General features: G+C 40.6%; 1 protein-coding gene and 1 long non-coding RNA gene across 5 annotated transcripts in view; both read right to left on the reverse strand.

The window, feature by feature from the left end:
* LOC122645953 overlaps positions 1-26,067 on the reverse strand; it is a 100,850-nt gene that overhangs the window by 62,387 nt on the left and 12,396 nt on the right. The window contains exons 2-3 of one of the 4 annotated variants that reach the window (XM_043839378.1): positions 22,962-23,081; positions 11,619-11,622 (exon numbers count right to left, since the gene is read on the reverse strand). In XM_043839378.1, coding sequence (XP_043695313.1) covers positions 11,619-11,622; positions 22,962-23,081 — 124 coding nt within the window. Of the gene's footprint in view, positions 1-6,691; positions 6,697-11,618; positions 11,623-22,961; positions 23,370-23,427; positions 23,471-26,067 lie in introns of those variants that run through there. The other 3 variants (XM_043839376.1, XM_043839377.1, XM_043839375.1) reach the window with 3 other exon arrangements.
* Positions 15,376-16,124, reverse strand: LOC122645959. Its single transcript, XR_006330541.1, has 2 exons — positions 15,866-16,124; positions 15,376-15,675 (listed from the first exon to the last, which is right to left on the reverse strand). It is a non-coding gene; the product is annotated as an uncharacterized LOC122645959 (long non-coding RNA).

Below are 26,067 nucleotides of genomic sequence, written 5' to 3' on the forward strand. Positions count from 1 at the left end.
TAACCCCGTAGTTTCACCGTGCACCCATGGAATGATTGTGAGGCTTACAAATAATCCCTTTTCGTTAAATTTAAACAGTTAGGCATAGTTAAACTTTTAAAAATGACTATATTACCCTTCAATTTTTTACATAACCATTTTACCCTTATAGAACATAAACATAGCCCTAACCCATCTCTCCCTAACCAACGTTCCATCGTCATCTTCCTATACCTATCTCTTTCTTCTCCAACGATCTGCGAAGAAATAAATCTATCGTTGGTGGTCTGCTAGTGGGGAACTCCACTTTGCTCCTGCTATATCTCTACTCGCCAGCGATATTGAAGAGAAGAAATTGAAACTGGTGCTGCTGCTATAAATATCCAAACTGTGCTATGCTCCAGAGTCCTCCCCAGCAAACTGCGACGGAGCAGCTCCATCTTCTCTCCGGCTATCTTCGAGGACAGGCATGAAACCCATCATGATCAGTTCCTGCATTTTGTAAACAGGATATACATGCAAGTTCAGAGGCCACTCTATGTCCTGGTGCATCTGTTCTTTTTTTTGGTGGTAAATTGGTGCATCTGTTCTCAGTGAGCTAAAATCAGTGAGCTTTTTCACTTTAGCCCTGGTTTACTTCCCCTGTTCTCTGTTTCAAGAACAGTTTTTTGTAGAAGCATTGGGGATAACCTGATTCTGTTCTACCAGCTCATCCAAATTCATGCTATTCATGGGATTTCCCAATTCCCTGGCTGGTTCTTGACCTCACGATCTCACCTCTATTGGGAGACACCATGGTTATAAACCCCATCTAATCCTACAACCATTGCAAGAATATCTGGGTAGAAAAAAATCCCAATTCAGTTAGCACATTCCTTAAAGAAGAAGACGAAGGGAAAACTGCCCACACTCTCAATGATCCCGACACTTTCAGTGCTAGGGTTTGTGGTTGTTACTTCATTCCTCCTAGGCCTTGTCCTCTCACTCATTCTGATCATCACCAGAAAGCAGTTCCCAATTGCATTTTCAAGCAATATGGATGTGTCACAGCTTGTATCTGAGCTAACCCCATTGCTCCCAGCATACATTGCAATTAAGAGTCCCAAAACACATCAAATTAATCAAAAACACCACCCCCCAAAATAAAAAAAGAATCACAGAAGGAGATTCAACTACTGAACGAAGAGAGACACCAAGTCAGTAAAGGTTAAAATACTTGATGATCACGTCTGAACAGAATAACCAATGTTGGACTGCATGGAATGGACTAAAAAACAATTGGTTTTTCTTGTGGACTATTAACTGGAGTACTATTTAACTGGGAGAGTATTTGATTAGATCACCCGTCAGTGACGATGGGTCCACTGCGGTTGCAAGAAAATAGAGACTGGATTTTCAGAATCTCTCAATACTGTTATGATCTTTTCCACCCTTTATCCTTTCACACACAAGTATTCTCCTCTCTTTCTCAAAGTTAACACAGTTAAGTTACAGAGCATGAGGCACTTCCCTCTACTTAAAGCCTTTATTTTTTTCTTTTTTTGGGGGATAAATTAGTTGCAGGATTCTTTTTTAGATTCCAATTACAGTACTTTCTTTTTCAAAACTCAATCCTGCAATCGCTTTGGTCTATTTACAGTGCTCCAATACCTTCATAGCTACTCAGAGGCCTCTCTTTGATATTTGTTTTCTTCTTCAATCTCAATTTCATTACTACAGAGAGTCTTCGTAAAGTGTTTTTGGGATCCTCATCTCCCACAGAAAATAGATCCATTATACAGTTAAAGAGGAAGGTAAGATTAGGGAGAAAAACTGACTAGAGTTCTTCAGTCCCCAATCGTCATAGCCGAGAGAGATATTGCAGCTGCAAACGAAAAAATCAGAGCATTGGGGTCATCGGGACCAAAAACAGATGAATTATTCATCAATCGGAGAGGAGAACATCAGAGGGCTGAAATCCATCATCTGGCAGCATCTTCGCCGGAGATGTTTTGGTCTTCTGCAACCAAGCTCTACAGTCACGAACCGAAAGCAATCTCAGCTTCTCCTCTTCCTTCTTCACTTTAAATTTCTAATTACTCAATCCGTTCTTAGTATGGATTTTTCATCTTCTGTTTCCCTTCTGCTCTTACAACTCGTGCTGGTTGTTTCCATCTTTCATGTCTCCTCAGCCGGGAGAAAGCTCACTGAGTTGGTCCAGGAGCAACCCCTGCTTCAATACCACAAGAGCTCTCTCCTCTCCGGCCAAATCTCTGTCAATTTCCTTTGACTATCGAAAAAGCAAAAAAATGAGTTCAATCCAGATCTGGTTCCATCAGTGAACTTGAATCAACAATAGGAAGAGAGAGAGAGAGAGAGGACTGATAAAAGCATGGACAGAAAAAGTAAATATTGAGTTAAACTGACCTTCGCCGGAGGGTGGCTGGGCCAAGGGAACACCACCGGAGAAAATTTGGCATTCTGCAACATTCGCCGGAACTGGTGTGTAACAAAACCCTAATTCGATTTAAGGATTTCTCGTTTGGAGGAAAAGAAAGTACATAAGGGTAAAATAAATCATGAAAGTAAAAGAGAAACTGTCTTTATATTTTCAAAACTAAAATGGTGAAATTAGGGGGTGTTTTGTTATTGTTTCAAGCATCACGATGCATCTAATTTGCTCTTTTATTCTTTTTTTTTGGGATTTTAACAAATGCCTCTCTGAAAATACCCATTTATCCAAATGCCTCCTTATAATTTTTTAAATTACAAATTCTCCTGATGTTTAAAACAGTGTAACACTTTGATCCAATCCGTTAGTGTGGGATGTTAGAGGTTAATTTAGAGAATCTAATGACCAAAATGCCCTTATCATAAAAATCAATCAAAATTAAAAGTAAAGTGTCCAAACCCTATTCGATTGGAAGATGAACCCTAAAATCAGATACTGGAATGGAATGAATGAAAAAAAATTGGGAAATTTATGAATGCCCTCCTGAGGTATGGACTTATTATTGATGCATCCATCTCTACGTACTATTTACACATATCTCTCCTACTTTTCATATTAATTGATAAGTTAATCCATGACGTTAAATTATTTAGAAAAACGTTAGACTTTTTATTGTACTAACCATATTACCCTTCATTATATACAAAACCTCTCTTCCATTCTATTCTACTTCTTCCCAAACCGAATGGAGAAGAACGAAGAAGCCCTAACATGGGTGACAACTTATTGTAGAAGCAGTCTGCCTGCATTTGGAAAACCAGAAACAACGGGAACTTCGAGTTGGAGTCGACCACTGGCAGAAATTTACTTCAACAAAGGACGGCGACTTCGAAGAACCCAATTATGCTTTCTTTCTTCCTTTTTTTGAATAATTATCACCTCCAATTCGCGGGCATTTCCAATTCCTCCAATTCCTCTAATAGAGGGGAGTGGACCCCACCTTGGGCAATTTTTTCGGGCAGGGGGTAGAGTGGTCATTTCTGCCGCCATGTGAGGAATTGGAGGAATTGGAGGGGGCAACGAATTGGAGGGGACAACGATTCCCTTTTTTTTCCTCTCGCTCTCGGATTTGGCTCCTGTCTTGCAGTGGCAGGAGCTGGAGCGTCCAGCACCTCCCTGAGATCTCTCCACCTAGCCATAGGTACATCCAACTGTCTTAATTAATAACTCCATTTTAATCCCATTTGGCTCTCTCTCACATGACCAGTATAGTAAATCCGACCCGATATTTTCAAAATTTGAAATGAAACCTCAAAACCCTCATACCTCTTTCATCTTCCCCTTTCTGTCCGGATCCATTTTCTGCTCTTGAACTTGCTCAAACCCTAGGCGAATTTGGCTCCATCCTGCCATTTTGAACGGCGAACGACGAACCAGGTAATGTGACTCTTCCCTCTTCTTCTCTCTCCTTTTTCCTCTCTCTCATTTTCGTTCTGAAACCCTAAAGAGGGGAATTTTGTTGTTGGTACAGGGGATTTACTCATCTTCAAGGGATTTGAAGACGCCGAGGCTAATCAGGTTCAAGATAGTCCATAATCATTTCTATAAAAAAATCACTCCCAAACCCATGCCATTGCTATCATCAGATCCATTCCGAATTGCAGATACAAATATTTGAAACTATTTAGGATGATACAAGCAAATTGGAAGTTTCTGCGACCTCAATCATCCCAATCTTTTTTTTTTTTTTGAGATAATTTACACATACCACCCCTGAGGTTTGACGAAAGGATGATTTTACCCCTTAGTTTTGGAAAATTCTACGTACCCCCTGAGGTTTGCAAACAGTAACAAATAAGTCCATTTCGTCAGTTCATTACTAACTGCATTAAAATTTAGATTTGAACGAACGGAATTACCCTTGCAAAAAAAGAAAAAAAAAACCCTTGCAACTCATCTTCCCCAAATCGATTGGGGAAGATGAGTTGCAGGTTTTATGCAGAAACCAACTCCAATCTCTTCACTTCTCCTCGAAATCGAATTTGCAAAAGAAGAAGATGGATTATTAGGGATTGTAGCCATCTGATCAGGCTGATCGGCTTTCCGACAACAAGCAATAAACAGAGACATCAACGAAATTCCATCCCTCAAAGCGTGATGGATTCTCAATACACAACACTTTCGTTCCCTTATCAAGAGTTGCTCTTGAATACCAATAGTGCGAAGGTGAGATAGGAAGCAGCAGATCTCAAATCAAGGATCGCCATTGTCATTAAGCTGTTTCAAGAGTAGCAATTGATCATGATCCTTGATGCAGATCTGAAGACCTTCCCGTGGGAGATTGAAGAGAAGAAGAGGCCAGCCTAAAAAAGAATTCCAGCGTTCTCTACTAAACCTGCAACTCATCTTCCCGAACTCTTTTTCTCTGTCTCTCTGCAATACAATCATTTTTTCTCTTTTAGGGTTTACTTCCTTTCTTCTCCATTTGTAATCTGTTTCTTCCGATGACTGTGCAGTAAGTCACGCAGCCTAATAATCCATGAAAAATGTGTGTATAATCCACACCTTATTAATTAATCTAAACATATAAGTATTTCTGGGGAAGGAATCACCGACATCTCATGGAAATGGAAAAAATTGATATCCTAATCTGTTATTTCTTCATTACCATTCGGTAATTGATATCCTAATCTGTTTTCTGACTCTTCCATTGATTCCGCAGTCCCTGTGGGAGCAAGTGAAGATTTAGGGTTTTTTGACGATTTGAAATCCTTATCCTAGGGTTTTGTAACCTCTGTTTTTTTGTGAGAACGATTCTGAGAAGGAAACATGGCATCAATAGATGAGGAAGAGAGGGAGAAGATAGAGCAACACCTCGCGTCCCTCACGAAGCAGTGTATGAACACATAACTAGACGCTGATTACATTTGTATTATGATTTTGCCTGACTTCTTTCCTAATTTCTGGGTTAGATGGATGGCACTGGATCCCAGAAACTATAGGCAACTGGTAGATACAGCTGTGGAGATTGCAAACAAAGTTGGTGCTGCTGATATCATAGGAAGATTTTTTGAGGATCTTAAAGATGAGAGTAAACCATATAGGCGGATGGTGATAGAGACAATTGGGAAAGTCCTTACGAACTTGGGTGCTTTTGATATTAATGATCGTTTGGAAGAGGAACTTATGGATGGAAGCTTATATGCTTTACAAGGGCAGACCAGCGATGAAGATAACGTTATGCTCAATGGGTTTTGAGGCAGTGGTCAAGGCTCTTGGGATAAGAGTGAAACCCATCTTCCCCAATCGATTTGGGGAAGATGAGTTGTAGGTTTTTTTTTTTTTTTTTCTTTGCAAGGGTAATTCTGTCAGTTCAAATTTAAATTTTAACATAGTTAATCATGAACTGACGAAATGAGCTTATTTGTTACCATTTGCAAACCTCAGGGGGTACGCAGAATTTTCCAAAACTGGGAGGTAAAATCATCATTTCGTCAAACCTCAGGGATGATATGTGTAAATTATTTTTTTTTTTTTTTTTGGAAATTTAACTTGTTGAATTTCTCACATTATCAAATTTTTGGAAGTGACAGCAAATCCAAGATGGATGAATTAGAGAGGATCCAAACGCAGAGACTGGGTTTAGAATGAATTGAATAATGGGAAAAGGAAAGAGAAGAACTAATTTCACATGGTTAGCCTTACCGTCGTTGGTTGCCGTTCGCTTAGGGTTTGAGCTGAGTTTCCCAGGGAAGATGGAGACTTAGAAAGGGGGATGAGTCGAGTAAAAACAGAAACGATAGGGTTTAAAATTTGAAAATGGGTTTCAAAAATTTCGGGTCGGGTTTTAGAAGAAATGAGAATGGATTATTGCCCATGTCTTTTGACCGTTAGATTAATAACATACCACGTGTTTCAATCTTAGATGGTGCCGAACGCTCCAGCTCCCGCCACTGCAGGACAAGAGCCAAATCCGGGGGGTAGTATCTCACAACAAGAAGAGACCGATCACAAAGCAGTTTTCTCCGTTCATTTTGTAGCCAAAATGAGAGAGAGAGACCTGAATAGAAATCGTGAAATAGCACCCCAGCCATGTGCTATTTCACGATTTCTTTTCAATTTGATTCCAATTTCTTTGAAATTAGGTGCAAAATATATGAAACAATCTGAAAAATTGAAATAGTGCCTTGAAATTAAAATATAATGGCAAAATTTCACGGACACCCCTAAAAGTATTCAATATCTCAGAAATTTACTATTCTTGGTCAAAATGTCACAGACACCCCCTATATGTATGAATTTATTTCAATTTAGTCCATTCCGTTAGTCTCTCAGTTAAGTACCTGTTAACTCTTTTTAAATGGCGAAATTACCCTTACCATAGTGAAATCCCTATAATACCCTTAATGATGAATTAATGATGTTAGAAGTTAGTTTTTATAAAAAGACAATTTTGCCCATGTTTTTATTCAATTCTTTTTTTTTATTCCTTTTTTTCTCCCCTTCTTCTTCTCCTTCTCCTTCTGCTGTTTCTTCCGCCGCCGCCACCACCATCGCCACCCCCTCCAGCCCTCTTTCGCTTGCTCCCCTGCAACCCCGCCACCACCCTCTCCAGTCTCCTCCGCCTTTGCATCTCTTCGTTTACTGTTTTTTACTTGCTCGCTTGCTAGCAAACATTTGTCTTTCCATACTCTTCCCCCTCCATTCTTCTTTCTCCCACGATTTTGGCTTTTACAGTCTCCATGAATCCTCACTTCTTCCCTTCCTCCTCCTCTTCTTCTTCTTCTTCTTCTTATACAGTTATACGGTTTGTGTCTGCCTCGATCGAACCACCTATGGACAGTTAAGAGTCAACCATTTAACCCCAAATTGATTTTCATCCCACTTTATTTCAGGAATTTAAGGAACAGTAACTACATCATCTGACAGATTCTTTTTCGGGTTTATCTCTGCTTGTGTTGTGCTTCTGATTTGATAACTAAATTTTGAATCTTGCCTTCTTTTAGGCCCTTTTCTTGTTTTGGGTTTTGCTCTAGGAAAGTGTAAGTGTTAAACTCTGTATTTCTAGAAATTGGTTTCTGGGACAGCCCTCGATTCTTTGGCTAGTGGGTCTTTCTTCTTTCCCTTACTCTTGGGTTTTAGGGGCCTCGAATCACTCTCTATCTCTCTCATGGTTTCTTCTTAGTTTTCAAATCAGATGCTTCTTCGAAGCTAGAGATTCAGCAGCAGATCAAGATGAGCTCCGAACCCTAAATCTCAGACCCTTTTTCTGGAATTACTCTCTATCTCCTACTTTCTTGATGAAAGAGAGAAACAGAAAGAGGAGGAGGAGAGAGGTAGAACTTAGAAGAGGGTGATTACTCTACCAACCGCACCTTCAATATCCATTTCGCAATTACCAGTTCAACCACTTGGCCCACTTATTTTGAGAGTGATTACTCTCCAAAGTCCAGAATCATCATTAATGGAGTTCTGGCTCGTCCTCATCCTCTCGTTCTGCCTCTGTGCAGCAATCAAACTATTAGTTGATCTAGTTTTTCACAACAAATCCAACCAAACAAATCTCTCTCTTCCACCAGGGCCTAATAAAGTAGCCTTAATCGGTAGTCTCCTCTGGCTTCAGGGATCGTTGTCCTCACAAATTGAGCAATTCCTCAGCAACCTCCGCCACTAAGTATGGCCCCATCTTCACCCTCCAAATCGCCTCACGACCATCGTTCTTCATCACGAGCCACTCCCTTGCCCATCAAGCACGGTGCTAACTTTGCCGACCGCCCACCAGCCATGGATCCCATTCGCATCATCAATAGCCCCAACACAACATCAACTCCGCTCCCGATGGCCCTCTGTGGTGACTCATCCGTCGAATCTCACCTCCGAGATCCTCCACCCTTCTCCGGTTAAATCCTTTGCTCAAGCTCGCAAATGGGTCTTAGAGATATTAACTGAACGATTGAGACACCATGTTGAATCTGGGGAACCCGTGCGAGTGATGGATCATTTCCAGTACAGCATGTTTTGCTTGCTGGTACTCATGTGCTTGGGAGAAAAACTAGATGAGAAAATCATCAGAGAGATCGAAGAACTGCAGAGAACTCTTCTCGTCATGACAGAGATAGGGAGGAGAAGAAGAAGAAAAAGCAGAGACCTTTGGTCAAACGAAGAAGCGCGAAATTGGGGAGGTTTCACAGAGATGACATAGGCCGTGGAGGGAGCGTCGCCGGAGCCGAAGCCGAAGCCGACGCCGAAGCCATAGAGGGAAGAAGTTGAAATGACAGTTTTGTCCTTTTAATTAAATAACTAAGGGGTAAAATGGATATTTAGGGAAGAAGATGAAAGGACAGTTTTATCTTTTTATTTAAATAACTAAGGGGTAAAATGGATATTTCACCTTTGGGTACTAACTGTACTTATCGTTTGGGGTGTCTGTGACATTTTGACCAAGTATGATAAGTTTCTGAGATATTGGATACTTTTAAGGGGTGTCCGTGAAATTTTCCCAAATATAATTCCAACCAAAGAGAGTCTTAATCAGTTTAACTTAAATTTGCATCACAAATTACTTTGGAAAGAATTTTTCTTGTTACTAAGTAAGGATGCTTTTTTCCCCATTTTCAGATGCTGACATTGTTAAGGAAGTTTTTAGGGTTTAAAAGTATGTAAACACTACAATTTTATGGGATTTTTTATTTATTTATTTATTTTGGAAGTGATTTTCACTCAATGGCATGGTTCAAGGAATTGATATTGTATCGGTATCAATAAAGATCGATACCAATTCTTGGTGTGTTGGTCAAGTGCTCACTTGCTGAACGCTTGGTCATGGGTTCAAATGTTGGAAACAACCTATCTAGAAACAGGGGTAAGGTTGCATACATTTGACCCTCTCCAGACCCGGTTAAACGCGGGAGCCTTGTGTACGATCTTTTTTTAGGATTAAGATCATCTGATCTAGACCGATCCAAATCAATATTGAATCAGTATCAGCCAAACTAATCCCGATACCGATTACTAATATGGAGTTTCTTTTATTTGCCTTTCATACTTGATTAGATTCAGAGGGATTAATTCTTTTATCTTTTGGTAATATTTGTAAGGGAGAAAGATGTCACCCGGTTGTGTGCTATGGTGTGTACTTGCGCCCAGACATAGTCGGACACGAAATGACCGCTCTGTCCCCATGGAAAGGCAAGGGTATGTCGATCATTTCATACCCGTCTGTGTTTAAACACGGGGAGACACTACAACACATGACCGAGTGGGGTTCCTTTTCCCTATCTGTAAAAAGCGTAGAACTATTTTGACCCTCATGGCCTCACCCAGAGAACGATTCATATCCCTTAGATCAATTGAAATATTATCAGGTCTTGACCGCATGTAAGATTGCTTCTTTTATCTTTAATTAGTGGCACTTTTGACTATTTTGCTTTTCTTTTTCTTTTAAGTTGGCGATGGGTGTATGGAGGCATTCGAAGCGTTTTAGATTATGACTTTCTAGAGCCTCTTGATATTTTGACTTTTAAAGTTTACCTAAAGGAAAAAAAAGAAGTATTCTAAAAATTTTGCTAATTCTTTCCTTATATCTTAAGACATTGTAATGTGACTTATTATTATTATTTTTTGGTAAACCATTCTAATGTGAGTGTCATTGTCTAGATAGTTGTTCAGGCACCAATTGTTTCTAGTAACTTTTTGTTTGATTTTTCTTCATCCCCTTTAATTTGATACCATTTGGTCTATGCGTGGTTGTCCTATCATTATACTATCTTTCCCATCAGATTGCTCGTTAGGAATCAAGTGAAATAAGGGATGGTTTCCCAAATTTGCATAAGGGCTCATGTTCTTTGTGCCGCAGTAGAGGCTGCGCCTAGACACATGGGCCTGCCACTCAGGGGGCAGGGTGGTCATTGCACCCACCCCCATGTGTCTGGGCACAGCATGCGCCCCCGACACAGAGAACACTCTCCCTATAGCAGGCATTAATATCTGCTACATGCTCAGCTTTTTGGGGGTGAATTTTGTGTAGACAGGTAGAACCAAGATTCCCTTTTCCCATAGGAGGATTTCTTATACTCTATCTCTAATTGTCGCAGTTTTTTTGATAAAAGGAGAAATTCATTAAACTGAGGAAGGCCATTTGTACATTCCATGCACAACGAGGTAGGGGATGCCAACGAAACACAAGTCTTAAAGTAGGAGATAACAGAGGGGTTAGTTAATTCTTAAAACAAAACTCCACGCGTTCGATCCAGAATCTTCAAAAAATAGGGCAGGACCTCATACGCTCAAGGAGAAAGGGATGGAGTTGGAAGAAGTCCAGGCAGCAAACTATTAGCGCACCAAACTTCTTTCAGCTGCAAACCTCTCATAGTAGCAATATCAAGACCATTAAGAATGGCAATCAACTCCGGTTCCAAAAAATGACAAGATTTACACAGTCCAGTAGTGAGAAAACGAATTTTCCCCTGTATCATAAAAGCAAAAGCCCATCCAGGTTTACCTAGATCTTTAGATTCAAACCCTGCGCATAACAGAACAAGGAAATCTAAAGTAGGTAAATCCAAAAACGGAGCAGAAAAATAGTCCGTATCAACCAAAGCATCAGAAATAAAATTCATATTATAAATGGTGGGGGGATAAATGTTCATATCCCAAAGCCAACGGTTGATCTTCTGCAAAGTCAACCGAGGATTGGGACTCTCAGACCTAAATACAGAACAGTTCCGAGCTTGCCAAAGAAAATAACAAGTAACCATAAAAACAGAAAAGAACAAATGGAGAGAAGCCTTATCAATCTGCCTTCCAAGCAGCAAGGAAATACAGTAATGCTTAAGAGAAGGGGCGAAAATAAGTTCAGTCCTCAACCCCAAAGGACCAGCTACCCAGATGTGCTTAGCCCAGTCACAAGAGAGGAGGATATGCCAGAGGGTCTCAGGACAAGTGCCACAGAGAGCAAGTGGGATCGATCTGAATCCAATTTGAAATATAATCCTTAACCGAAATCCCTGCATGTAATACACGCTAGAAAAAGAATTTAAACTTAAGTCTAATTGTGGCAGTTGAAAAATGGTGATATGGCAATTAGATGTTGGATAGAGAAGATATGTCTGGATTGGTTACATATAAAATTTGGGTAATTTCCACATACCACCCCTGAGGTTTGATGAAAGGATAATTTTACCTTCCAGTTTTAAAAAATTCTGCTTACCCCCCTGAGGTTTGCAAACAGTAACAAATAAGTTCGTTCCGTTAATTCATGACTAACAGTATTAAAAATAAAAAATGAATTGACAAAATTACCCTTTCAAGAAAAGAAAAAAAAAAAAACCTACAACTATCTTCCCCAAATCGATTGGGAAGATGAGTTGCAGATACAACACTATGGATGTCGATCCGATGGGATCAAAGCTGACACCATAACAAACCGTTATGGGATGATTTAGAATCAGGATTGGCAGCACCGAATAAGATGCTGGTTATAAAGGGGAAAATTTTGAAAATAAATGGAAACCTAGAAATTCGGCTAATCTGAAACACGAAACCATTCAACTGACACAAAACCAGCTACACATTCAATTGATTGCTGCATCTAATGTTCACAAAAGAAAGAAGCATCAGTAGACGAGGGATTGTACCAACTTCGGCAAAACAAGACATGTTGAAAATACTGGATTTTGCAAGCAAACGGATCTCATAAGCGGCTTGGTTCTTCTCTTCCCCTGTTCCGAAAAAAATCCCTGCAACTCATCTTCCCCAAATCGTTTAGGGTTTGAAAAAGGGGAAGATGAGTTGGGTCTTTGTTTGCTAAAAACCCATTCTGATCTCTGCTTGATCCATCTTGTCATTTGAGATATAGATGAGGAGTCTATGCAAGAACTTTGGGAGGAAAACCATGTTGTTAGATGATTTTGTGAGGTTTGATGTGAAATTATTTGGGAATCTGTTTGCTTTGGTTCATTTCTTTGTCTTTTACTTGCATCTGCATGTTTTGATAAATGTGGATTGACAGAAGGATTAAATTGAAGTGTTTCAGTAAGAGAAATTGTTAATTAAATCTTCAAAATTTAGGGTTTCGGTGTGATGTTTCCATATGACAGAGCCTGTAAATCAATGTTTTCTGGATTGCGGTTTCTCACCGCACAACTCCCTACTCCCCTGCAACTCATCTTTCTCGTTTGCCTCAGCGCCATCCCACTCCTGCTCCATCTCGCCCATGTACATCATCACCACTACAATCCTGTGCTCGCACACCGCTGCAGAGAATGGGTTTGTTTGATTTCACCAAAAAAAAAGAAGCCACATTCAAACAAAACCCAGTTGTTGAATTAAGGTTTTTACAAATTTAAAACAAAATAATTTCAGTTAGACAAGAAATAAATATGTGCATTTAGGTACTTGGTTCATCAATGATATATGGATATGAGAGCTACTCATCTTCTCTTTTTTTAAATCCTATACGATTTGGGGAATATGAATTGCAGGGGTTATTTTTTTCTTTAAGGGATATTTTTGTTATTTTACCCTTTGATTTTAACATTGTTAGTCAATAATTAATAGAATTGGCTGTTTGCAAACCTCAAGAGGATATGCAGAATTTTTCAAAATTGAGGGATAAAATTATCTTTTCGTCAAACTTCAAGGATGGTATGTGTATATTACCCTAAAATTTTAGAACCAAGTTCAATCATATAATTTACATGTATTGATATTTTTTCAAATTTTGTTTTCAGTTGCTCATTTGTCATTCATTATTATTCAAAAGTTTTGTAACCTGTTGGTTGTGGGTTTGAAACTTGAAGATAACTTCACGCAAAGTAGGGGGTAAGGTTGCATACTTTTATTCCTTCCAGACCCTGCAATAGGGGAATCTCGGATATTGTGATGCTATTTTTTTTTTTAAGTTTTATTTTCTTAACGGATATTCAAAACTTTGTTTTGTCACATGCCCCAGCTCAAAAAGGACCTTGTGCTCTATGTCACATACTTTAGGTAGTATTCAATGTGTATGTGGCAGATATTAAGGCAAAATTGGAGGGCCTCCCAGAACGGGCCATCCAAGAAGCGAAAGCTTTTAAAAAAATAAAAAGAAGCAGATGATCAACAAGAAAAATCAAATGAGGCTTCGGAACTAGCTGTTCATCATCTGTTATTTACTAATGATATCTTCATTTTTGTCAAAGCATCTCCCGTTGAGGCTTTGGCTTTGAATTGATTCTTAATTTGATTGAAGAATAATCAAGACAAATGTAAATCTAAAAAAAGAAAAAAAAAAAATTCAACAAGAACGGAAAGTCTTAGATTAGGCTTGTTATCTTTTCTAGGCATGAGTCAGAATGGTATCCATACAAAGTACCACCTGGGTTCCCCATTATTCTGTCAGAGAAAAAAAATGGCTCATTTTATACATATAGTCCACAGGTCTAATGTCCAATTCGAATCTAACGAATCAAGACTTCTATCAAGAAAGCAATGCTTTTAGCCAGGTCATTCAACTATAAGAAGGTGATCTTTGAAACAGATAACCTGCTGGCCAAGCACGTGCTTAATGGAAAGTTTGAAGCCATTCCGTGGAGAATCAAGAGCATAATCAATGATTGCTACGGGTTGATGTCCTCTTTCGATGATATCAGATTCTCCCACACCCTTAGGGAAGCAAATGCCACCGTGGACTCCCTTGCTTCGTTTGCTGCTTCTTCTCTACAATCTCTTTGTTGGCTTTCAACCCCTCCCCAACCTATTTCTATGCTTTTGTATGCCCACACTATTGGAACTTTGTTCCCCCCCGTTAATAAAGCGCTTTTACCAGAAAACCAAAAGACTTCTATCAGATTGATCATAATATCCAATCAATGATGGCATCAATCCCAAGCTTCTGGATGTCATTAAAACTATTCAAAGGTAATTTCCCTTTTTATAATCTGGATAGGTATTTGTAATCCAGAACACATTAAAGGTTTAGGACTTGGAAGAAATGCAGATCATAATCTAGCAATCAGGCTAGGATAGAGGACATTGAAGGTACCAGATTCCATGTGAATTAAGGTGTTGAAGAGTAGGTACTTCTTCCCCAATGTCTATTGGCTTGGCTTGATTCTAAACCAGCAAAGCATGCATCATGGGTTTGGAAAAGTATTGAATGTGTTATCCCTTACCTTAGGAAATAGGTATTAACTATGTTGAGTTACAGGATATAGTATAGTTATTTGGTCAGATCCTTTGGATGCCTAACATTGACATGTTTTCATCTCATTTCCACTTATGAAACGAATCTTGGCAGCGCCTTCTTTAAGAATCAGAACAGAACATAGCAGAGGAGGTTCAGTGAAAGAGTTGATTGTCCAAAACATTTGTCACTCACCTTTATGTGAAAAAGAAAAATAAATCATTGAAAACAGAACCTTGGTGCCATACACAATCTGGCAGGAAAGAGGGAATGTGGTAGTGATGAAGAGCACCAAGTGGAACCCATCTGATATCTTGGTGTAGGGAACCGAATTTTTTTTTCCAGACATTCATCATTTTCTGAACTCATTCAGGAGCTCTTTTCAAGATATACATGCGCCTTGCACATCACATTCAGAATTTAAATTCTCACAGGTGGAGCTCATGATCCTTTAAATGGCATTACTGGTGGTCTGCTGTTTGGATAAACAGTGACGAAAAAGCATTAAGCACATGTTGGATCTGAAAGAGCTATATCTCAGCAATAGAGGAAGAGATTCAGGGGATTGGAGCACCTATCACTTTCATTTACAAATTTCAACTGGAGAAGGAAAATTTGTGATCTCAGACTGTTTTGCAATGTAAGCCGTTAATCATATCCACAATATGAGTAGTTTTGAAAACACTATGTGCAGATAGACTCATTTTGTATACCTTCTTTTTCAAGTAATTTAAGAATGCAATTTTGAGTACAATGAGGAACGCATGGTTAACTATGTTTCTACATATGTGCAATATGTTGAATCAACAATATTGAAAATTCTTAAAACCAAATTAAATACAAAATAAAAAATGCTATAGACTAGTATACAGTTCTATAAGGGGAACATCAATGACAAACACAAGTCTATGTTTTATGAGCAAGTTATTTAAATCAAACGTAGACCCTTACAAAGTTCACTGAACTCTAGGTTATTTCAAGTCTCATGATGTCCTTATCATTACATGTACTTTTCTTGCTTGGGAGTCTTTAAGCCAAAGTTAATCAAGGAATCAGTCAATACCGATTTGGAGAGGAGAGAAGCCTTCAATAGCCTCAAGGCCTGCATCACAAAAGTGGCATTGATATGTAAGAAGCATGACTAATACCCTTACCAACCTTCGCTACTGACCAGACCATATGGTTCTTAATTCAAGGCAACCTATGCATCTTCACTATAGGAATAGTAATTCACTAGTTCTACTTGATTATCAATGATCGCATCATAAATTTCAAAAGTTTTAACTACTCACCTCCACCGTGCCCACATTAACCGTACAAACCTCCAAGTCATCTATGGGAAATTTCATTCTTTTAAGAAAGGAGAGACTCCAAAAAGAAGCTAGTGGAGTGAAAACCAAACTGTCTGTTATGAAAAACGTCGCTGGTCCCCTGAGAAATCCTCCTTGACATGCTGTTTCATGCGTTGGAGACTTGGGATTTACAAATTGTAATAGTGAACGACAGTACCATGATTCTACAGTAGGCTTCTCAGTAGACAGGTAACCACTGTAAATGATATCAAATTCTCCAATGTCATAACTTTTACACCACAGGGGAGGAGGAGGCTGTTCAGATTCTTTTACTTCAAGTGGGTTGCTCCTACAACCAAAACCACTGCAGAGCATGGGTTGCAGCAGCAGGTTCCTTAGACTATCATCCCTCGTAACTCCTGAATGTTGCACGCTTTTGTAAAGATTGTCCATTGATCCCAGTGAAGAATTCCCACCCAAAACTCGTAAAATGAATCCAAGAGGGAAAGTAAGGAATCTGAGGAGAAAATCAACCATGTCTTCCCTGGTTTCAGCATATAATACTTTGTTCATTGACTTACTCATCATTAATTTCAAAGGCATACCTCCTGCAGAGCTCAAGGTAGACTGCAACGCATTTCCCATCTCAAATTTTAAACCTTCATCAGATGTAAACCCTTGCTTTCTAAGAAACACATCTGTCAGAGGTGTCTTGGAAAATAAAACTCCCTTGAGCAGATTCAAAATCTATAAATGAAGACACAAAAGACAACAGAAACAAATTTTAAGTTAAGATCGACGTATGTTCTATACACACTACAAAAGATTCTGAGGTACCTAGTGTACTCAATGATAATGATTGAAACAGTGAATAACTGTTTTATAGGATCCCCAACCCAAAAACTATGACAGGAAAAGAGACTAAATAGTAAATAAGAGGTTAATGGAGTTTACTTTGGCTGTGTTTGGTATGCAGTCTAGGTCGACTTTGCATTCTTGGACGTTAAAAACAAAGGTCGATTTCGCATTCTCGGACGATAAAAACAAAGGTCGATTTTGCATTCTCGGCCGATAAAAACAAGGGATTTTTAATTAAGGTCTCCAAACACAAGTCCGAATTCATTCCAATTCTCCAACAAGTCCTCATATAACAGACAGACACATATTAACCAATTAAGGTCTTCAGTAAGGTCCATAAAAGAAAGCACAATGGGATGCAAGACAAATAAATAAAAATACTCAAAAGTCAAAGCCCAAAGTGGCAGCAAAGCAGTGAAGCCCCAAATAAGGTAAGAAGTAAAGAACCCAACTAGGAATACATGTGTCTCCCTAAAACCCTTTGAAGCCCCTTAAGATTAGCCCGAGAAGCAAAGGTCCATAAGACAAATACAAGAAGTAAAAGAAAGGAGAAAGTTTCTCTTCACTCACGGTGAGGATCGAGTGCTTTTAACATATTTTTCACATGTACAGAGTATCTATTCTTTATTTGTTAAATTCTTTCCTTGATGTAAATATTCGTTTTCTTGTATTAGGATTCTCATTAGCTTTCTTTATGGAGAAATCTTCTCATTCTCTTTTGTGTACAATACATTCAAAATTTGAATTCACCGTTGAAGGAGTCAAGAGCTGTTCCAGCTGTTGTGGATAAAGCTATCCCTACAAGATAGGAGAGTTTAAATAAACTCAAACTCTATCTCATGTAACTGTAGAAGTGTAACGTTGCATATACCTTGAGTAATATAAATTCATAACCCCTCAATCGTAGAAGATGATAAGGGGAAGCAATTCAGTTCTCATCCAATTCAAACTCTGAGAATTAACGTGGTATCAGTCGCCTTTGACTCACGTCACCTAGAGATAATGGCCCATTCCGATAACTCTGAAACCATTACTCAATCAACCACGACTCAGCCCACCACCATCTCTCCCACGAATATCGTCTCCCTGCTTCCAGTGAAGCTCGATAGCAAGAACTACTTGCTCTGGAAATCCCAGTTTCTCCCCCTTCTTCATGCCTTCGACCTCTATGGTTTTGTTGATGGCACCAACCCAAGCCCACCGCAAACCCAGTCTCCATCACCTACCTCTTCATCCACCGAAGTAGCCACCATGAATCCAGCCTACCTCACCTGGCGGAAACAAGATCAAATAATCCTTAGTTGGATTATTTCCTCCCTAACTGAGAGCGCCCTTGCTCAGATCATCGGTGCAACCTCCTCCCATGCTGCCTGGAGCATACTTGAAAAAACTTATACATCACAGTCGCAAGCTCGCGTGATGCAGCTGAAGTACCAGCTCCTTCAAATGAAGAAAGGTACACAAACAATGGCAGAATACCTACAACGTGCCAAGAGCTTGGTTGATAACCTCGCTGCAGCCGCCCATCCTGTGCAAGAACCTGATGTTATCTTAAGCATCTTAGGAGGACTCGGCCCAGACTACGAGTCCTTTGTGACATCAGTCAACACTCGACTGGAGCCCTTACCGCTGGATGACTTCACTGGCATGCTTCTCAGCCAGGAAATCCTAAAGAACCAGCGTTCCACACATCTGGACTTACCCACGGTGGAAGCAAATGTTGTTGCCAAAAATTCCAGGAACTCCTATCAAAATCATTCTGGCTCCAGCCGTGGTCGTGGATCATTCAACCAAAATGGAGGGCGACGTGGTGGTCGTAGAAACTACTAAAACAATGGGGGTCGTGGTTCCAATAACACCTATCAACAGCCAAACACAGCTTATTCCAATGCTGGTTCGGGCTGTCAAATATGTCACAGGACAAATCACACGGCAGCGACATGGTACAATTGGTTCAATCAAAATTACCACACTCCTTCCCCACCAACCGGCCAACCCCAATCAGAAGCCTTGCTTGCAACTCCATCTGCGTCGTTTGATACAGCTTGGTACCCCGACTCGGGTGCCACTCATCACATTACATCCGACCTAGGCAACTTGAACATCAGCTCCCCTTACACAGGTTTTGACCAAGTACGGGTTGGAAATGGTGCAGGTTTGAATATAAAAAATACTGGAACTTCTCATATTCAGCCTCCTTTACAGCATTTTACTCTAAATGATGTATTACATGTGCCTAAGATTACAAAAAATCTCTTATCAGTAAGTAGATTTACTGCAGATAAAATGTAATACTGAAATTTCACCCTAAATGTTGTTATGTGAAGGATTCATGCACGGGGATCACTCTGCTCCAAGGAATGATTAAAGACGGTCTATACCGTCTTCCACATCCACCAGTCTCCACCACATCATCATTGCTGCCCACCGTTCATGTTGGCGAACGCGTTTCAAAGTCGGTTTGGCATGACCGACTAGGCCATCCCTCATCCAAGTGTATGAACTCAGTAATACACCGGTCACTATTACCATTTCATGCATCAGCATCTTCTTCTTCAGTCTGCAGCTCTTGTCAAATGGGAAAGGCACACAAACTTCCCTTCGGCACAAATAAATCAATAGCATCTGCTCCATTTGAATTGGTGCACTCAGATATATGGGGTCCTGCACCTTCTCCATCAGTGCAAGGATGCAAATATTACATTTCCTTTGTTGATGACTTCAGTAGGTTTACCTGGATATTTCCTCTTGTAAACAGATCTGAAGCTCTATCTACTTTCATGCAATTTAATGCTTATGTTCAGAATTTCTTCAAATGCAACTTGAAAATCTTTCAATCAGATGGCGCACGAGAGTACCAATCATTTGATAGATATTTTAAGCAAAATGGCATTGTGCACCAGTATTCCTGTCCCCACACTTCTGAGCAAAATGGAAGAGCAGAAAGGAAGCATCGCCATATAGTAGAAATGGGCCTCACACTAATGGCAAGGGCATTTGTTCCTATGACATTCTGGGCGTCGGCGTTTGATACAGCTGTTTACTTAATAAACAGGCTGCCCACACCAGTGTTAAAGAATAAGTCCCCGTATCAGGTGTTGTTTAGAAAAGAACCTGACTATTTGATGCTAAGAACGTATGATAGTGCCTGTTATCCTTGGTTGAGGCCATACAACAGGCATAAATTACAGTATCGATCCACCCAATGTGTATTCATTGGTTACAGCAATGCTCATAAGGGGTACAAGTGCTTTGACCCATCGGTGGGACGCACCTATATCTCACGTCATGTAACCTTCGATGAGACGTGCTTTCCATATGCTGCTCCACAGGCATCAACACCCAAACCAAATGCCACAACCAGTCCCACACCATTAGTAGTCACCAATGACAACATTGTTCACAGAAACCACATACCGTTACCAAGTAACCCACCCTTGAGCCTACCACCAACTGAATCATCAAACCCACCGTCACATTCACCATTGAGTCTACCACCAAGTGCACCATCAAATCAACCATTGAACCTACCACCAAATCCGTCATTGGATCCACCACTAAGTCCACCATCTCCACCATCTGAACCCACACCAAGTTCGGTCCAACCAGGAAGCCTACCACCGAGTAATGCTCCACCCATACCAATCACACAACCGGTCCAACATTCCATGGTTACACAGTCAAGAGCAGGAGTAACCAAACCAATTTCAAAACTCAATCTAATGGCTACCCGTTACCCAATTCCAATTTCCCTTCTCACCCAAACCTCATTTGATGATGTGGAGCCCACCTCATTTACTATGGCCAGCAAAAATCCGAGGTGGAGGGAGGCCATGAGTGAAGAGTTTAATGCCCTCTTAAAAAATGGGACGTGGCAACTTGTACCTCCTCAACCCTCCATGAATTTGGCTGGGAACAAACGGTTTTACAGGATCAAGCGCAATTCTAATGGTTCAATATCACGCTACAAAGCACAACTAGTAGCCAAAGGATTTCATCAGCGTGAAGGGATCGATTACTTTGATACGTTCAGTCCCGTAGTCAAGCCCACTACAATCAGAACTGTTCTATCTATAGCAGTGTCTCGTGGTTGGGTGTTACGGCAATTAGATGTGCAAAATGCCTTCCTCAATGGTGCCCTTCAAGAAAGTGTGTATATGTCACAGCCCCAGGGATTGATTGATCCAAATTACCCTACTTATGTTTGTCATTTGAGGCGTGCCCTATACGGTCTAAAACAAGCACCAAGGGCTTGGAACAACAGACTAGGAACATTCCTACTATCAATCGGGTTTCGTTCTTCAGCCTCAGATTCGGCCCTCTATGTGCACAAGGTGAAATCAGAAGTCATATATTTGCTTGTCTATGTAGACGACATAATCATCACTGGCACAAGCTCCAAACATGTGCAAGATCTCATCACCACTCTAGGTACCGAATTTGCCATCAAAGACCTTGGTGACTTAAATTTCTTCCTTGGCATAGAAGCAATTTGTGGATCACAGGGCTTACATTTATCTCAAACCAAGTATGTCTTGGATTTGCTTCGCAAGACCAACATGGATACAGCAAAACCGATGCCCACACCAAGCTCTACAACATCTCTTGATCATAGTACAGGAACTGCCTTTGATGATGTCACTCTATATAGAAGTATTGTTGGCGCTCTACAATATTTGACTCTAACTCGACCAGATATAGCATTCTCTGTGAATAGGGTGTGTCAATTCATGCACACACCAACGGTGGAGCACTGGGCTGCCGTAAAGAGAATCCTATGGTACTTAAAGGACACTATAGATCTGGGGATCCAAATTCGACCGTCACAATCGTTTCAGTTAATTGCCTATACAGATGCAGACTGGGCTGGCTGTCCATACGATAGACAGTCAACAAGTGGATATTGTATATATCTTGGTCCCAATCTAATTTCCTGGAGTTCCAAGAAGCAACATACAGTTGCACGGTCATCTACAGAGTCAGAATACAAAGGAGTGGCTAATGCAGCGGCAGAATTATTGTGGTTACGACAGTTGTTGCATGATCTTGACATTATAGTTCAACCACCACTACTCTACTGTGACAACATTGGAGCCACGTACCTTGCTGCCAACCCTCTATTTCATGCGCGTACCAAACACATAGAGATTGACTACCACTTTGTCCGAGAACAAGTAGCATCAAATCGTCTATGTGTCCGTTTTGTGCCAAGCAATGATCAAATAGCCGATGTTCTGACGAAGGAATTACCAGGACCACGGTTTAAAGTACTCAGGGGCAAGCTCACCGTGACCAAGAGACCATTTCGCTTGAGGGGGCGTGTAACGGAACATTCAAATCTTCAAATTTTGAATTCACCGTTGAAGGAGTCAAGAGCTGTTCCAGCTGTTGTGGATAAAGCTATCCCTATAAGATAGGAGAGTTTAAATAAACTCAAACTCTATCTCATGTAACTGTAAAAGTGTAACGTTGCATATACCTTGAGTAATATAAATTCATAACCCCTCAATCGTAGAAGATGATAAGGGGAAGCAATTCAGTTCTCATCCAATTCAAACTCTGAGAATTAACGGCCCGAGAAGCAAAGATCCATAAGACAAACACAAGAAGTAAAAGAAAGGAGAAAGTTTCTCTTCACTCACGGTGAGGATCGAGTGCTTAAACATATTTTTCACATGTACAGAGTATCTATTCTTTATTTGCTAAATTCTTTCCTTGATGTAAATATTTGTTTTCTTGTATTAGGATTCTCATTAGCTTTCTTTATGGAGAAATCTTCTCATTCTCTTTTGTATACAATACATTCATTAATTAGAATTGCAAAATTCATTCGACTAGACTATGGTCACAAAATCTGTTTCTTACAAAATTATTATGCACTGCTACCTTATTTTACAGATTTTGGGCATTAAATTACCTATTCTGTTTCTACTTCACCTCATTTTTACATGGGGCTTAATTGAAGACGAACACAGAAGGTTCAAAATTGAATCTTTAACCAAAAAAAAGGTCTTTAAGAAAAAAAAAAAAAATAATTCCAAGGTGAAAATCGTACCTCCTCTGAGCCAATACTTAATGTGGTCTCCTCCAGTGAACTCATGTCTTTGATCCCATGTTTTCGCAACAGTGTCAAGATAGTAGCTGTAGACATGGGCTCTACCTGCAAATCATCGGTTACCATGAACTTACTTATTCCACAAACAAACACTCCTCCGTCTCCTTCAGGTATTGCAGCAACATCTTCTTTTTTCACGAATATCTCCTTGTCCATCATTTTCCCGCACTTGCATTTGACATTCTTGAAAGTAGTATACAAACCGCCAATCTCCCGTCTGCTGCAATTCCAATCAGCACAAATGTAGTGCTTGGTGGGCTCTGTATCATCAATATTGATTTTCAGTTTCTTGCACTCATTTTCAGAAGGATTCCTTGGATGCAGAAGCATGGACTTGCATGCCTCAGTCTGCAGAAGCTGCTGCCCCTTAAGATTCTCCACCTCTTTGCAAAGACTGGTCATGGACCCAATAATGGCTGACTGTGGTTCTTTACTGATGAGTCTCACTATAGTTCCCATGGGCAAAGTCAAGAAGCTCAAAAGAATGTCCACAAAATCACTGTTTGTTTCAGCCATTACGACTTTGTTGTTCACCTTGTCGATCAGAACCTGCATGCTGATGGTCTGTGACCCTTGGGAAGCCATTGTTGATTGATTCAAGAAACTCTTGAAGAGAATCGGCTCCTAATTTCTTTCCCGACCTCTATTATTAGCCCCTTCTGTGCTTGTGGAACGCTTTCTTAGCTTTTCCCCTTTTCTCTTTTGTTTGTGTTCTGCTTTTCCTTTTTGCGTCATACTTTTGTCCGATCGTGGAACGCTTTCTTTTCTCTTTCTCTCTCCCTCTTTTGTTTGTGTTATGGTTTTCTGTCTTTTTATTTTTGTAGAAGTTTTATGGATACCCCTTTAAATATACAATATGTCACGAACACCCCAAACTTTAACAAAATATTAACCTTCCCTTTGACATTAAACACAGTTAGCAACCAAAGTTAAAGTGTCATAACTAAAAGTTGGAAGCACACCCTCTCCTCTCCATCTCTCCTCGATTTCTACTCCCAATGTTTATTAGTTCTCTAATCTACTCTTTGTTTCCCGCTGACTAACTAGGGTCACTCTTGTTTTTTCGTTTTACTCGCTCGATTAGCTTCCCCATTATGCGGTTTTTAACTTTTCTAGGGTTCACCTAGGGAACGGCGTGCTGGAGTTTGAAAGGTCTCTGGCGCCCTCTCGCTGTTTATTTCGCTTACTTTCTCTGCTCCCCCCTTTCATTTCTCTTCTCCTGTTCCTGTCCCAATCCCGTTCACCTCTTTGTTTTCTCTTTGCCCTTTCAACCTTTTTTGATCGCCGTAGCCTGAGGCTGCATTCTGATACCTGCTCTGCTCCTTTGGAGTTTTGTGTTACTGCGACCTAAACCTGCTTCCCTCATGTCTTCTTCGCGGCACTCGGACTCTCGCTTCCACCCATATCACCGGTCTTCGGATCGGGCTTCTGAGCGCAGCTATGACCGTGGTAGTTGAAGGCATTGTGAGCCACTTCCTGGTTATGTTTGGGTTTCGGTTGTGAATTCCTGTCCTTCTGATGCTCCTGACATTGAACAGCGAGCTCTTCATGGTTTTACAATTGGGTTTCCTAAGCCCCATCGTGAAGTGTTAGGGAACTTCTTGGGTCTTCTGTGGGAACCGTTGGGGGTTTTGTCTATCCGATGCTTCGAAAAAGCCTGCTTCTCGGCTGAGTGCCAAACGCAAGCACAACGTGACATGATTCTGAATTTAGCTCCTTGGTGGTTCAACAAGTGTCTCATCCAGGTGTTCCAACACCCCACCCTGATGACCCCTATTACAGGTTTGAAAGAGAATCGGTGCAAATCTGGGCTCAAGTCCATGGTATTCCTGATTGTTGTTTCTCGGTTGCACCTGTCAAGCAAGCTGTTTCGTGTGCGGGGAAAGTAATGAAGGTGCAACTTAATTTTTCTGATTTGGGTCTTCCGAAAGGGACGGCCAGGGTGAAGATTGCATTTAAAAAGAAGCGGTCTGTGAGCATTACTTCTAAGATTAGGGATGATTCGGGTGTGGGACACCCAGTTGAGATTAGTTATGAACTGGTGTTATTTTGTGAGTGTTGTGGTCGAATCTGCCATGACATACTTCACTGTCCGTATCTCAAGGGAGCCCCTGACCCTAGTCTGCCACCCATGGGTTTCTATCGCCGTGCTGCGGTTCCACCTATCCAAGTTTATGTGTTTACTATACCAAAGGCGCATGATCGTTCGAGGGAGGCACAGTCTTCATCGGCTATGGACGTGTCTTATGGTGGTGGTGGAGTTTCTTTGGATAAGGCCCCTGTGAATCAGGTTTCAGTTGAGGATTCCTCGGTTTCGGTTCCTGCTGCAAATCCCGGTGTCACTCGTAAGGACTCGGCTAGTACTTTTGATTCCAAACTCCTGCCTGAACTGAACACCGCACAAGCGCAGACACACTCGAATTTCTTTTCTGTCGCTGAGGAAATGCAATGGAATGTGTTGGAGTCTTTTAGCCCTATGTTTGTGCTAACGTCTCTGCCTACACCAGCCTCCACCACGGTCCTCCATCAAGCTTCAGAATTGAATTTCTTCCACAACACTGTTATTACTAGTGTGGGTGGTTCAGGAAAGCAGGCTGCTTAGCAAGTTTGCTCGTCTAGTGCTCTCTTTGTGGGGAATCTGAGTGCCCTCCCAGTCTCAAAGAAAAGGAAAATTACCTTCCCCGACTGGCCTTCTGGTGTTCTCTCTGATTTTGAGCAAATCAAGGATTCTCTGTCTCAGCTTTTGGATTTGTCCTCTGACCCTCAGTTACTTCTCGCAACGCTGCGTGATTGGCTCTCTGCTATCTCAGTTTCTGAATTGGATGATTTTTCCTCCGTTCCTACTCAGTATCCTTCTTTTCCTGTCTTCTCCGTCAGTGACCCAGATGACTCCTACGCTGAACCCCAGGTAAGTTGCTCCATCTTTTCTGATTATCGTATTTGTTTTTATTTTTGGTGTGTGTTTTCTTTGGTTATGATAAGCCTATCCCTTTCTTGGTGATTGCTTGAACAACATTACCTCCGACGTGGTTTCCGACCTCGCAGGTGCTTTGATTTTTTATCATTTTGTTGGTTTTATGGTAATTGCTTTGCGTGTCTCCTGCACTGTAATGCTGTTCTGATAACTGTTTCTCTTTCGTGTCTGCTATTTTTGTCTTTACTTTTAGTGCTTCCTTGTTTTCCATTTTGATGTGTGCCTCTTTGCCTAGTTATTCTGTTTTTTGGACCT

The sequence above is a fragment of the Telopea speciosissima genome, chromosome 11 (assembly GCF_018873765.1).
Source record: "Telopea speciosissima isolate NSW1024214 ecotype Mountain lineage chromosome 11, Tspe_v1, whole genome shotgun sequence".
Lineage (NCBI taxonomy): Eukaryota > Viridiplantae > Streptophyta > Magnoliopsida > Proteales > Proteaceae > Telopea > Telopea speciosissima.